This window comes from Geotrypetes seraphini, chromosome 8, assembly GCF_902459505.1.
Source record: "Geotrypetes seraphini chromosome 8, aGeoSer1.1, whole genome shotgun sequence".
Lineage (NCBI taxonomy): Eukaryota > Metazoa > Chordata > Amphibia > Gymnophiona > Dermophiidae > Geotrypetes > Geotrypetes seraphini.
Window position 1 is genome coordinate 129,494,499 of NC_047091.1, and position 14,024 is coordinate 129,508,522.

General features: G+C 47.2%; 1 protein-coding gene across 2 annotated transcripts in view; it reads right to left on the reverse strand.

The window, feature by feature from the left end:
• Nucleotides 1-14,024, reverse strand: part of PATZ1 (POZ/BTB and AT hook containing zinc finger 1) — an 83,499-nt gene that overhangs the window by 26,246 nt on the left and 43,229 nt on the right. For both annotated transcript variants that reach the window (XM_033955687.1, XM_033955688.1), the window contains exons 2-3: nt 7,293-7,356; nt 1,122-1,293 (exon numbers count right to left, since the gene is read on the reverse strand). In XM_033955687.1, the coding sequence (XP_033811578.1) occupies nt 1,122-1,293; nt 7,293-7,356 (236 nt within the window). The remainder of the gene's footprint in view (nt 1-1,121; nt 1,294-7,292; nt 7,357-14,024) is intronic.

A 14,024-nucleotide genomic window follows, 5' to 3' on the forward strand; every position in this document is an offset into this window, starting at 1 on the left:
GTAGAGGAGGAAAAACCAAGAAAAAAAAAAAATTCTGAACCAAATGGTATGTACCCTGTCTCCCCTCTGGTGGTCTAGGGTTAGGTTGGGACAGGGCACGTCTAATGGTATGCACGTGTTGTGGTAGCCAGCTAGCCAGTCCCAAGCCATCCAGCCAACCAACCCCAAGCCGGCCAGCACTTCCCACCGGTACCTATTTTTCCCATCCCAGCTCGTCTTCCGCACTCCTGCCTCGGTTCCCCTGCTCTCTTCTGGCAGCAGCAGAGCGGTGTACGAGGCAGGCGCATGCTTTTTGTATGTCTGCCTGGTCTCGCCCTGCACTCCAAAAGGCTGCATCAGTTCTTGTGGGACTCACTAGTTCATGCAAAAAGCGCGCGCCTGCCTCGTGCACTGCTCTGCCGCTGCTGGAAGAGAGCAGGGGAACCGAAGCAGGAGCACAAAAAGCGCATTGGGAGCTGGGATGGAAAAAAAAGGTACGAGGTTTTTATTTTATATATTCGTTCCTTAAGACGCACCCTTATTTCCACCCCCTTTTTGGGGGGTGGAAAAAGTGCATCTTATGGAGCAAAAAATACGGTATATTCTAAGGTAATAACATGCACCATGGCATTAACACACAACAATGTGTTTTTGTATCTCAGGACCCATTTTATGCAATAAGACCAGCTGTGCATAACAAATGCTAGAGGCTACATTATAATAAGGCTATTAGAAATGTAATGCCTGAATTTTAACTCACCTTGAGCTTGGTTTTGCAAGTGTGAGTAATTAAATCCAAAGGGCAAGAAATTTTCACTGAAATACACACTTTCTCAACTCCAATCACAACAACCTGTAACATGTGCAAAAACTCCCTTTCCCACCACAGAAGAATCCTCTACTGGCACACACAGGGAGAGGAGCCCCTACCCCAAGAGGAGGAGATCCTGATAATTTGCATAGCCTTACAAATGCAAAACATGCTACTTATCCCACCTGTCTTTTACTGGATAGTTGTAGGGAAACTCCTTTATAGAAGAGAATGACAGAATCCATTAAAGAACAGCTTATCAAGCCTTGCCAGCTTCACTGGCAAAGTCCTCTCTCCTAAACCTGTGATTTGTATAAGCCAAGCTTAGTACCTCTGTTGCAGATGGTGCAGAAGTTGCTGGGTCCTTCACTGTGCTTCTTAAGATGATCTGCCATGTATGCAGCCCGTAGATACTTCCCACACACCTGGCATGGCACCTTGTCTTCATGGCAAGCTAAATGTGAGCGCAACCGGTCACGGGTCGCAAAGGACGCATTGCAAGTCTGTGAGAGAAAAGACTCAGTAGCAGAATCTGGATCATAGGGGGCAATTTTTCTTATAAAAATTACTATAACTTATGGTGCTTCTAGCTCTCACAGCCAGCCCACAGCTGGTCTCTTCTGCTAATAGTTTTGCTTTACATGCATTACCTTTCACTTGTATATAAAGCACAGTTACTTACCGTAACAGGTGTTATCCAGGAGCAGCAGGCAGATATTCTCTACATGTGGGTGACGTCATCAACGGAGCCCCGTCGCGGACAGATTTTCAAGCAAACTTGATTGACGATCTCAAGTTTGCTAGCACTGCCCACACATGCGTGCCCTCCTGCTCCACTAGAGGGTGCATCCCCTCCTCGTGGTCTTCAGTTCAGATTGCTAGCAAAGAAGCCAACCTCGGGGAGGTGGGAGGGTTGCGAGAATATCTGCCTGATGTCCCTGGATAACACCTGTTACGGTAAGTAACTGTGCTTTATCCCAGGACAAGCAGGCAGCATATTCTCTACATGTGGGTGACCTCCAAGCTAACCAACAGGGGATGGAGGGAAAGTTGGCAATTTATGAAAACAGATTACGCAAAACCGACTGGCCATACTGGTCGTTGCGCCTGGAAAAGGCATCCAAACAGTAGTGAGAGGTAAAGGTATGAACCGAAGACCAAGTGGAAGCCTTGCAGATTTCCTCAATAGGCATGGACCTGAGGAAAGCGATAGACACCGCCATTGCTCGGACTTTATGTTCCGTGATCCGACCTGGCAGCGAGACCCCAGCCTGAGCGTAGCAGAAGGAAATACAAGCAGCCAACCAGTTGGATAAGGTGCGCTTGGAAACAGGACGGCCTAATCGATTAGGATCAAAAGAGATGAAAAGTTGAGGCGCTGTCCGATGAGACTCGGTGTATCGCAGGTAAAAGGCCAAAGCCCTCTTACAGTCAAGTGTGTGAAGCGCCACCTCGCCAGGATGCGAGTGGGGCTTCGGGAAAAACACTGGAAGAACAATGGACTGGTTGAGGTGGAAATCCGAAACCACCTTTGGCAAGAACTTAGGATGAGTGCGCAGGACCACCTTGTCATGATGAAATACAGTAAAAGGCGGATACGCTACCAAAGCTTGCAACTCACTGACTCTGCGAGCAGACGTGAGAGCAACCAAGAACACCACCTTCCAAGTGAGGAACTTCAAAGGAGTCTTGTCAATGGGCTCAAATGGAGGTTTCATCAATTGAGCCAGAACCACATTCAGATCCCAAACCACCGGAGGGGGCTTGAGTGGAGGATGAACATTGAAAAGGTCTTTCATAAAGCGGGAAACCACCGGATGAACAGAGAGCGGTTTCCCATCAAGCGGCTGATGAAAGGCAGCCATCGCACTGAGGTGGACTCGAATAGATGTTGATTTGAGGCCAGACCGAGACAAGTGGAACAGATAATCCAGCACCGAAGACAAGGAGACCGAGGGCGGATCCATGCGGTGAGCAGCACACCACGCCGCAAATCTGGTCCATTTCTGAGAATAGCACTGACGAGTGGAACTCTTCCTAGAGGCCTCGAGAACATCCCTCACCGACTGTGAGAAACCGAAGTGGAGAGGAACCAAGCTGTCAAGTGGAGCGACTGCAGATTGGGATGCAACAGTGAACCCCGACTCTGAGACAGCAGAGAAGGAAAAACAGGTAGTAGCAGAGGTTCCCTGACATTCAGTTGAAGGAGCAGGGAGAACCACGGTTGCCGGGGCCACCGAGGAGCTATCAAGATCATGGTGGCACGGACCGACTTGAGATGCACCAGCGTCCTGAGAATCAGAGGAAAGGGAGGGAATGCATAGAGGAATCCGTCCGTCCAATTGAGAAGGAAAGCATCCGCCTCGAGATGATCCGGGGAGTACATCCTCAAGCAGAAACGAGGAGTTCCCCACCGAACAGGGTGTGAGAATTGAGCGACCACTCGTGCGGCTGAAGCAGACGGTTCAACTTGTCGGCCAGACAATTCCGCTCGCCCTGGATATACACCGCCCGAAGGAAGATGTTGTGGCACAGTGCCCACTGCCAAAGACGAAGGGCTTCCTTGCAAAGCAAGAGGGAACCCATACCGCCCTGCTTGTTCACATAATACATCGCCACCTGGTTGTCCGTACTTACCAGGACAACGGAATCCTGCAGCAAATGACGAAAAGCAACCACGGCATTGAAAATAGCCCGGAGCTCTAGCAGGTTGATGTGGCAGCGCCTGTCCACACTCGACCAAAGACCCCGAATCCGAAGGCCATCGAGGTGCGCTCCCCAAGCGTACCCTGAGGAGTCCGTCATCAGAACCCTCTGATGCGGGGGTACCCGAAAGAGCAAACCTCTGGACAGATTGGTAGAGTTGGCCCACCAACGGAGCGAGCATCTCAAGGAGGGAGTCACCGCAACGTGCTGAGAAGCGGGATCCCGTCCTGCCACCACTGAGACGCCAGAGTCCACTGAGGAACCCGAAGATGCAACCGGGCGAACGGCGTGACGTGAACGGTGGAGGCCATGTGCCCCAGGAGAACCATCATCTGCTTGGCTGAGACCGAATCCCGCTGAGCCACCAGCTGACTCAGCCGCAGAAGGACAGCCTGCAGAGGCGGCGGCAGAAACGACTGAAGGCGGAGCATGTCGAGCACGGCCCCAATAAACTGCAGGGATTGAGAGGGGCTCAACTGAGACTTGGGGAAGTTGATCTCAAACCCCAGACGCTGGAGGAAGATAATAGTCTGACGGGTCGCTGAGGTAACCCCCTCCCTCGACGGGGCTTTGATCAGCCAATCGTCGAGGTACGGGAAAACCTGAAGGCCCTGCAACCGTAGAGCCGCCGCAACCATCACGAGGCACTTCGTAAAGACCCATGGAGACGAAGCAAGCCCGAATGGGAGGACTCAATACTGCAAGTGGAGACTTTCCACCTGAAAGCGGAGAAGCCGGATGTATCGGAATGTGAGTGTAGGCTTCTTTCAGGTCCAGGGAACACAACCAGTCCCCCTCGTCCATCAAGGAATACAAAATGGGAAGCGAAAGCATGCGGAACTTCTCCCGAACCAAGAACTTGTTCAGAGTCCGCAGATCCAGGATGGGACGAAGGTCCCCAGTCTTTTTGGGAACCAGGAAGTACCGGGAATACACCCCAGAGCCCCATTGGCCCGGGGGAACCTCTTCCACAGCCCGCAGGCGAAGGAGGGCCTGTCCGGGAGGCCTGTCCGGAAGTTGAGGGAGTAGCCCTCCCGAATGACGGAGAGGACCAAGAGTCCGCAGTGATCTCCGCCCAACGAGGATAAAAGGCACAGAGACATCCCCCGATGGGCAAAGGGGGAACCCCCCAAGGCAGAAGGGGCCTGTCCTCTCCCGCCGAGCCAGTGAAAAGGACGGCTGCTGCTTAGGCGCAGCAGGTGTCTGAGGCTTCGGAGGGGCCCTCTGCTGCTGCAGTCGACGAGGCGGAGGGCGAGAAAACGCCGGTGTGGACTTCTGCAGATACCGCCGGGGAGGCAGCCGGTAGGTCTTGGGCGGAGTGGGCTTCGCCTTGGTCCATACCAGGGAGGCGAAGGAGCGCTCATGTTTGAAGAGGCGTTTCGTGGCAGCTTCAATGGAATCTTCGAACAACTCATTTCCCAGACACGGAAGATTGGCTAACCTGTCCTGCAGGTTCGGGTCCATATCGACAATGCAGAGCCATGCCAAGCGACACATGGCCACTGCGAAGGCCGAGACCCGAGATGACCCGAGATGTTCAAAGGCATCATAGGAAGCCTGGAACATGTACAGCCGCAGCTGCGACAGGGTATCCAGAAGCCGGCGAAACTCCGCCTGGCGCTCAGAAGGCAAATTGTCCTTGAAGGATGGCAAGGACTTGATGCACCACTTAAGATAAGAAGTGAACGTAAAATTATAGTTCAGGACTCGGTTCGCCATCATGGAGTTCTGATAAAGGCGCCTCCCGAATTTATCCATGGTCCTGCCCTCCTGGCCTGGCGGGACAATGGCATAGACCTTTGACGGGTGAGATTTCTTAAGGGTAGACTCCACAAGCAGAGACTGGTGGGAGAGCTGCGCCTTCTCAAACCCCTTGCAAGGCAACATCCGGTACTTAGACTCCATTTTGGAGGGAATAGCTGGAATAGCGTAAGGCGTTTCCAGGTTACGAAAGAAAGTCTGCTGCAATACTGGATTCAGAGGCAGCCGCAGGGATTCCCGAGGAGGATGGGGAACCTCCATCTCCTCCAAGTACTCCTTGGTATACCTGGAATCCGACTGAAGGTCCAGGTGCAAGGCCTTGCCCATATCCTGCACAAAGCGAGTGAAGGAAAAGGGCCTGCTCTCTGAGTGCTCCCTAGGCGGAGTGGTGGAATGAGACCGCAGGACCGCCGAAAAGGAGGGGGAAGCCTCCCGATAATAGTGCGGGGGTACATCCGTATCCACCAGCATGGATGCCGAGGAAGCCCCACTGAAAGAACGAGGAGGCGTCGACGAGAGCTTGTGCCTCGATGTCCCCGGGGGGGGAGGACCTGAGGCATGGGCCGTCGAGGTTAGAGGCTGGTGCCCCGGAGAGCCTCAGCCCGAGGACAAGCCTCAGGAAAATGAGCCCGGGTCCCCTGAGGTAGGCTCCTCCCGGATCGGGGAATTCAACCTGACCGGCGACCTCAACAGACTCGGGTTGGACAGAGTAAGGTCCGAGGTCTTTATGGAGCCAGCAGTTCGAGGACCCGGAGACCTGCCCCGCCTTGGGGGAGAGTCCCGCGGATGCTTTGCAAGGCACTTAGACCGGTGCCTCGACCGAGGCTAGCCCGAGAGAGAAACATGCCTCGATGGAAGAGGTGAGAAATCAGACGAGGACAGATGCCGAGATCGACGTACCTTGTCTCGAGAAATCTCGACACGACGCTCAGGCTGGTCCACTGCTCGCGAGGTCAAGGTCGGAGCAAGATGAGCCAACGCCGAGGAGAGCTCCGAGGAGATGATAGCCTTCAGTACCTCCTCAAACATCAGCACCGTGACCATATTCGACCGGGTAGGTGCAGCAATGCATTCCACTGAGGGCAACCTCGAGGATGAGTATTCCCGTGTGGTGGAAGCACGCTTGGAGGGTTTGGAGGATGGTCTCGTTGAGGCCGGCGAGACTACACTCACCGCCTGGATGGCCAGAAACTCCGAGGAAGGCTACTTCGGTAGCTGAGTTTAACCTGAAGGAGGAAGAGGGGACTTACCCGGAGTCGAGGTCTTCGAGGTCGAGGGAGACTTGACCGAGGCCGAGACCGAAGTTGAAGCAGGAGCGGCTTCCATAGTGAAAAACTCCGCAATTCTGGCCCTATGCCACCGAAAAGCCCGGGGTTGAAGCGTGGAGCAGCAAGGACAGGAATCTATCGGGTGATCCGCACCAGGCACAGAATACACCAGCGGTGCGGGTCAGTGATTGAGATAACCCGCCCGCACTGAGAACACTTTTTAAATCCGGTGAGAGGCCGGGACATAAGCCTAGACGGCCGCAGACACTCGAGACCAAGCGGCCATGGCGAACCGGGAGCCCCCGGTCGCCGAACCGAAAATACAAAACGAGAAAAATAAAGAAAGGAAACTAGTAACAATGCGCACAGCGACTCCCATATTAAAACAAGAAAGCCGCGGTGCTAAAAAAGCACGTAGAAATCGTAGAGAAGAGAGACAGGGTTTTCTGGCTCCACGGAAAACTAAGAACTGAAGACCACGTGGAGGGGCTGCGCCCTCTAGTGGAGCAGGAAGGCACGCATGTGTGAGCAGTGCTAGCAAACTTGAGATCTTCAATCAAGTTTGCTTGAAAAGCTGTCCGCGACAGGGCTCCGTGGATGACATCACCCACATGTAGATAATATGCTGCCTACCTGTCCTGGGATAAAATATATTCTCCACACTGGTAAAATATATTCTCCACACTGGTAAAATATTCTCCATACCTGGTAAAATATGACCCTCCTTAATTAACATATTTAATTTCCTAATATCTACTAATACCTACCTGACATTTGTGGGGTCGCTCCGAGGTATGCACCTGCTTGATATGGCCATTCAAGTGATCTGGTCTAGGGGGAAAAAAGTGAGCAATAAGAGACCTTCAACAAGCAGAGTACCAACAAACTAAGGAGCTCCCAAGCTCTATTCCCATATTGTTCGAGCTAAACCCAGTACCAAGAAGTGAAGATATCAATGTGGGCTAACGTTAGGAAGTGTTATTTTTCTGTTAACCCCAGCTATTAGTAACTGGGCCTCATTGCATAAAATGGGACTTGTGCTGAAATAAAACACGTGTTAACAGTAGCCCTCATTAATGTATCTCTAAGTCACCCAGGAAGGTGGCGGTGGAGCTGCTGCTTTAGCCCCTTCCAAAGCAAAACAATGCAAATCAATAAGAGAAGCAGAGACATTACCCAGCAGTCAAGGTAAGCTGATGGAAATGCCATGTTAGCCTCTAGTTCCCATGCACATCTACCTTTCCAGAACACAGTTCTTTTAACATTCCAAAATTCATCCTACTCGATATTCAGTATAGATATAGGGTGAAAAATTTCTATAAAGTTACCAGTAAGAAAATATACCAAGGCAGTATTAGGTAAACATGGTAGCCAGGTTAGTCTAGTTGAATATACAGTAATAAATAGGCAAAACAAACATCTAACCAAGAAATGTGAAGCCAATATAAAGACTACCAAAAGGTATGATCTTATTTTCACAAATGTATTTAGGGTACTACGAAAATTTATACAGTAAGATTTTCTGAGAAAGTTTCTGCAAATTATAGCCCCCTTTTATCAAGCTGCGTTAGGATTTTTTATCACCAGCCACTGCGATAAAAGCTCCAACGCTCATAGGAATTCTGTGGTCTAAGCAGAATGGAGCAATAAAAATGTGAGGGAAATAAATAAAAACAAGAGAAAAAGGAAACCGAAATGGTTCTCTAAACCTGTTGGAGAAAATAAAGACAAAAGAGCTGGCGTTCGTGAAATATAAAAATACCCAAGAAGAGGAATACAGAAAGGACTACCAAGTGAAACTGAAAGAAGCCAAGAGAGAGATACGTCTGGCGAAAGCGCAAACGGAAGAGCAAATGGTTAGGATTGTAAAAAAGGGAGACAAAAATTCAGATATCAGTGAAAGGAAGATGAAAAATGGAATTGCGAGACTAAAAGATGATATGTATCGATATGTGAAGAGTGATGAGGAAAAAGCAAACATGTTAAACAAATACCTCTATTCTGTGCTCATGGAAGAAGATCCTGGAGGAGCAAGATTGTCTGGCAAAGTTACACAAGAAAATGGAGTAGACACTGTGCCGTTCACGGAAGAAAGTGTTTATGAACAACTTGAAAAATTGAAGGTGGACAAAGCGATAGGACTGGACGGAATCCATCCCAGGATATTGAGGAAGCTCAGAGAGGTAGTGGCAGGTCCTATTAAAGATTTGTTCAACAAATCTTTGGAGATGGGAGTGGTTCATGGGGACTAGAGAAGAGCGGATGTGTTCCCTATTCATAAAAGTGGTCGCAGAGATGAAGCATGAAACTACAGGCCAGTAAGCCTCACTTCGGTTATTGGAAAAATAATAGAAGCATTACTGAAAGAAAATATAGTGAAATTCCTAGAATCAAATGGGTTACAGCAGGGGTGCCCACACCTTTTTTGCTTGCGAGCTACTTTTAAAATGACCAAGTCAAAATGATCTACTAACAATAAAATTTTTTAAAACACATAGCACACTGTACGCAGAGAAAATGTTATTTTTATTTTTTTAAATTCTTTATTTAATAATTTTAATACAATGAACTCAATACAGAACACAATTAGTATTGAATATACTTCATAAAGTTATTAGACCATTTGGGCACCCCTGGGTTACAGGATCCGAGACAACATGGTTTTACTAAAGGTAAATCGTGCCAAACAAATCTGATTGAATTTTTTGATTGGAGGACCAGAGAATTGGATCAAGGGCATGCTACATGTAATTTACTTAGATTTCAGCATAGCCTTTGACACGGGCTGAAGTTAAGACTCAAGTGGTAAACTGCATTAGACACTGGTTGAAGGACAGACGACAGAGGGTGGTGGTTAAAGGAATTCACTCGGAGAACATAAGAATTGCCACTGCTGGGTCAAACCAGTGGTCCATCGTGCCCAGCAGTCCGCTCCCACAACAGCCCTTAGGTCATAGACCAGTGCCCTAACTGAGTCTAGCCTTGCCTGCGTACGTTCTGGTTCAGAAGGAACTTGTCTAACTTTGTTTTGAATCCCTGGAGGGTGTTTTCCCCTATAACAGCCTCCGGAAAAGCATTCCAGATTTCTACCACTCTCTGGGTGAAGAAGAACTATCCCCTTTAAAACTTTAGAGTGCCCTTTCGTTCTCCCTACCTTGGAGAGGGTGAACAACCTGTCTTTATCTACTAAGTCTATTCCCTTCATTATCTTGAATTTTTCCATCATGTCCCCTTCTCAGTCTCCTCTTTTCAAAGGAGAAGAGGCCCAGTTTCTCTAATCTCTCACTGTATGACAACTCCTCCAGCCCCTTAACCATTTTAGTCGCTCTTCTCTGGACCCTTTCGAGTAGTACTGTGTCCTTCTTCAAGTACAGCGACCAGTGCTGGACGCAGTATTCCAGGTAGGGGTATACCATGGTCCGCTATAGTGGAAAGATAACCTTCTCCAATCTGTTTGTGATCCCCTTCTTAATCATTCTTAGCATTCTGTTCGTCCTTTTCGCTGCCGCCGCACATTGCACAGACGGCTTCATTGACTTGTCTACCAGTGCTCCCAAGTCTCTTTCCTGAGGGGTCTCTCTGAGTACTGCACCGGACATCCTGTATTCGTGTACAAGATTTTTGTTTACCGACATGCATCACCTTACACTTATCCACATTAAACCTCATTTTATCATATTGCAGCCCATTTCTCAAGCGCGTTTATGTCATGTTGCAGGTATCTGCAATCTTTCTGTCTTCACTACTCTGAATAACTTTGTATCATCTGCACATTTAATCACATCGCTCATCATACCAATTTCCAGATCATTTATAAATATGTTGAAGAGCAAGGGTCCAAGCACCGAAACTGCAGTACTCCACTCGTGACGCTTTTCCAGTCCGGGTATTATCCATTTATCCCCACTCTCTGTTTCCTATCCGCCAAACAGTTTTTAATCCACATGAGTATTTCACCCTTGATTCCATGGCTCGCAATTTTTCAAAGTAGTCATTTATGCGGGACCTTGTCGAACGCCTTCTGAAAATCTAGATACACAATGTTGACTGGATAACCCTTGTCTATATGCCTGTTTACTCCCTTGAAGAAGTGCAGTAAGTTCGTCAAGCAAGATCTTCCTTTGCTGAAGCCGTGCTAGCTAGTCCTCATCAGATCATGTCTGTCAAGGTGATCAATGATGTGGTCCTTTATCAGCGCCTCTACCATCTTTCCCGGTCTATAGTTTCCCGGATCTCCCCTTGAACCTTTCTTGAAGATCGGCGTAACATTCACCACTTTCCAGTCTTCCGGAATCCTTCCTGATTTGATCGACAGATTGACTATTAGTGGGAGAAGTTCAGCTATAACCCCTTTCAGTTCCTTGATTACCCTTGGATGGATGTCATCCGGTTTCGGGGATTTATCACTTTTAAGCCTATAAATCTGCCTACATACCTCTTCTAGACTGACCATCAACCCTGTCAGTTTCCCGGCTTCGTTTCCTGCGTATAGCCTGTCGGCTTCCGGTATGTTGTGTATATCCTCTTCGGTAAATACAGATGCAAAAAAAGTGTTCAGTTTGTTGGCGATGTCTTTGTCCTCCTTTAGTACTCTCCCTTTATTCCATGGTCATCCAACGGCCCCACCGCTTCCTTCGCGGGTCGTTTTCCCTTGATATATCGAAAGAACGGCTTGAAGTTTTTTGCTTCCTTGGCTATTTTTTCTTCGTAGTCTCTTTTAGCCCCTCTTACTGCCTTATGGCATCTGTTTTGATGATGTTTGTGTTTTTTCCAGTTTTTGTCCGTTTTTGAACTTTTCCATTCATAACAAAAGAACATAAGCATTGCCTCTGCTGGGTCAGACCAGAGGTCCATCATGCCCAGCAGTCCGCCCACAAGGTGGCCCATCAGGTCCAGGACCTGTATAGTATTTTTCTATCTATACCCTTCTATCCCTTTTTCCTTCAGGAAATTATCTAATCCTTTCTTGAACCCCGATATCGTGCTCTGTCCTATCACACCCTCTGGAAGCTCATTCCAGGTGTCCACTATCCTTTGGGTGAAGAAAACTTCCTAGCGTTGGTTCTGAAACTGTCCCCTTTTAATTTTTCTGAGTGCCCTCTTGTTCTTATAGTTTTTGAAAGTTTGAATAATCTGTCCCTCTCCACTTTCTCTATGCCCTTCATGATCTTGTAAGTCTCAATCATGTCCCCTCTTTTCCAGTGAAAAGAGCCCCAGTTTCTCTAGTCTTTCAGCATATGAAAGGTTTTCCATACCTTTTATCAATCGCGTCGCTCTTTTCTGAACCCTCTTGAGTAATGCCATATCCTTCTTAAGATACGGCGACCAATATTGGACGCAGTACTCCAGATGTGGGCACACCATCGCTTGATACATCGGCAGGATAACCTCTTTCATTCTGGCTGTAATACCTTTCTTGATAGGGTTAGAAAGAAAAATTTGCCTTTTTGCAGATACCACCAAGATTTGTAACAGAGCAGACACCGAGGAGGGAGTGGAAAACATGAAAAAGGATCTGCAAAAGTTAGAGGAATGGTCCAATATCTGGCAACTAAAATTCAATGCAAAAAAGTGCAGAGTAATAATAATAATAATAAGTTTATATACCGCAGGACCATGAAGTTCTATGCGGTTTACAATGATTATAAAAAATGTTACAAATTGAATAGAATAGACATAGTAATGCATTTGGGGATTAGAAATTGGAATGAACTGTATGCGCTGAGAGATGAGAGGCACGGATGGGGAGAGGGACCTTGGGGTGACAGTGTCTGAAGGTCTAAAAGCGAAGAAACAGTGTGACAAGGTGGTGGCTGTTGCCAGAAGGATGCTAGGCTGTATAGAGAGTGGCATGACCAGTAAAAGAAAGTAGGTGTTGATGTTCCTGTACAGGTCGATGGTGAGGCCCCACTTGAGAGTATTCTGTTCAGTTTTGGAGACCTTATCTGGCGAAGGACCGCTTCAAACCTTTTTGTATCCTTCGCCATCAACACCTTCTTTCTTTTACTGGTCATGCCACTCTCTATGACGAAAATGATAGGAGGTTTGCGACAAAAGACATATGAGAGACTTCAGCTCTGAATATGTATACCTTAGAGGAAAGGAGGGACAGGGGAGATACGATTCAGATGTTCAAATACTTGAAAGATATTAACGTAGAACAAAATGTTTTCCAGAGAAAGGAAAATGGTAAAATTTGAGGTTGAAGGGTGGGAGACTCAAGAGCAATGTTAGTAAATTATTCTTTACAGAGAGGGTGATTGACACGTGGAATGTGCTCCCAAGGAAGGTGGTGAAGAAAACGGTGATTGTTCAAACAAGCGTGGGATGAACATAGAGGACCTCTAATCAGAAAATAATGGATATACATTGAAAGAACTAAGGCCAGTACTGGGCAGGCTTGCATGACCTGTGTCCAGTATATGAACATTCAGTTGAGGACGGGTTAGAGGGCTTCAATGGCTGGGATGGTTAAGATAGGCTGGAGTGAGCTTTCATGGAGACTCCAGTAGATGGAACCTAAGCACAGTACTGGGCAGGGCTCTGGGTTTCTGTCCCAGAAATATCTAAGAAAAAGGACCATTTAAACTAAATAATTAATTTATGGAAAATGTATGGTTGGGCAGACTGGATGGAGCATTCGGGTCTTTATCTGCCATCATTTATTATGTTACCTAACAGGGTCTTAGTCAATGGTGTCCAAGGTCAAATGGGGTGCAGAGAAGGGTCTTAAAATCTGAGGTGTGTTATCAAATGGGAATGTTACCAATTTATTTTCAAAGTTCTTTTTACAAAAAATTGAACAGTATTCTTATCAAATTTATTTGGAGGGGCAAAACTGCTAAAATAGCTATAGTATCTTTACAAAAATCAATTGAGGGAGGGGTAAATTTTCCAAATTTCTAGAGGTATCATCAGGCCTATATTCTGCGTCAGGGTATGTACTGGATCCTACCTGATCTCATGGAACATTATCCAGAGTGGTTAATTTTGGAATGGAAAATTATGTCCCCAATGCGTTTATCTCATATATTAGACATTAGACTACCCAGTTATGCTAAGGATAATAACATTATTTTGGATACCTGGAAGACCCTGAAATGAATAAATAAATTAACTAAAATTTCTTTAGAACAGTCTGTGTCAATCACTATGGCTCAACTCCAAGATACAAATAGGCAGTTCAAAAATTGAACGGAAAGATTGGATGCAAGTAGGCATAAGAACATTAGAGGATGTTATTTCAAATGGAAAACTGCTTGATTTTTCACGGTTGCAACAATCTTTTGGTATCTCAAAATTTCAATTTTATAAATGGTTGCAACTGAAGCAGGCTATTCAGAAAGGGTTCCCTGATGGCATAATTTGAAAAAATTTTATAGCCTGCAATTCCTCTGTTTTCAGGCAGATATGCTAGGGTATAAAGCCGCCAAGTGGTATAAATTAATATCTGAACTTATGAATAAGAAACCCAAAAGCGCTCTTAGGGATATTTGGAG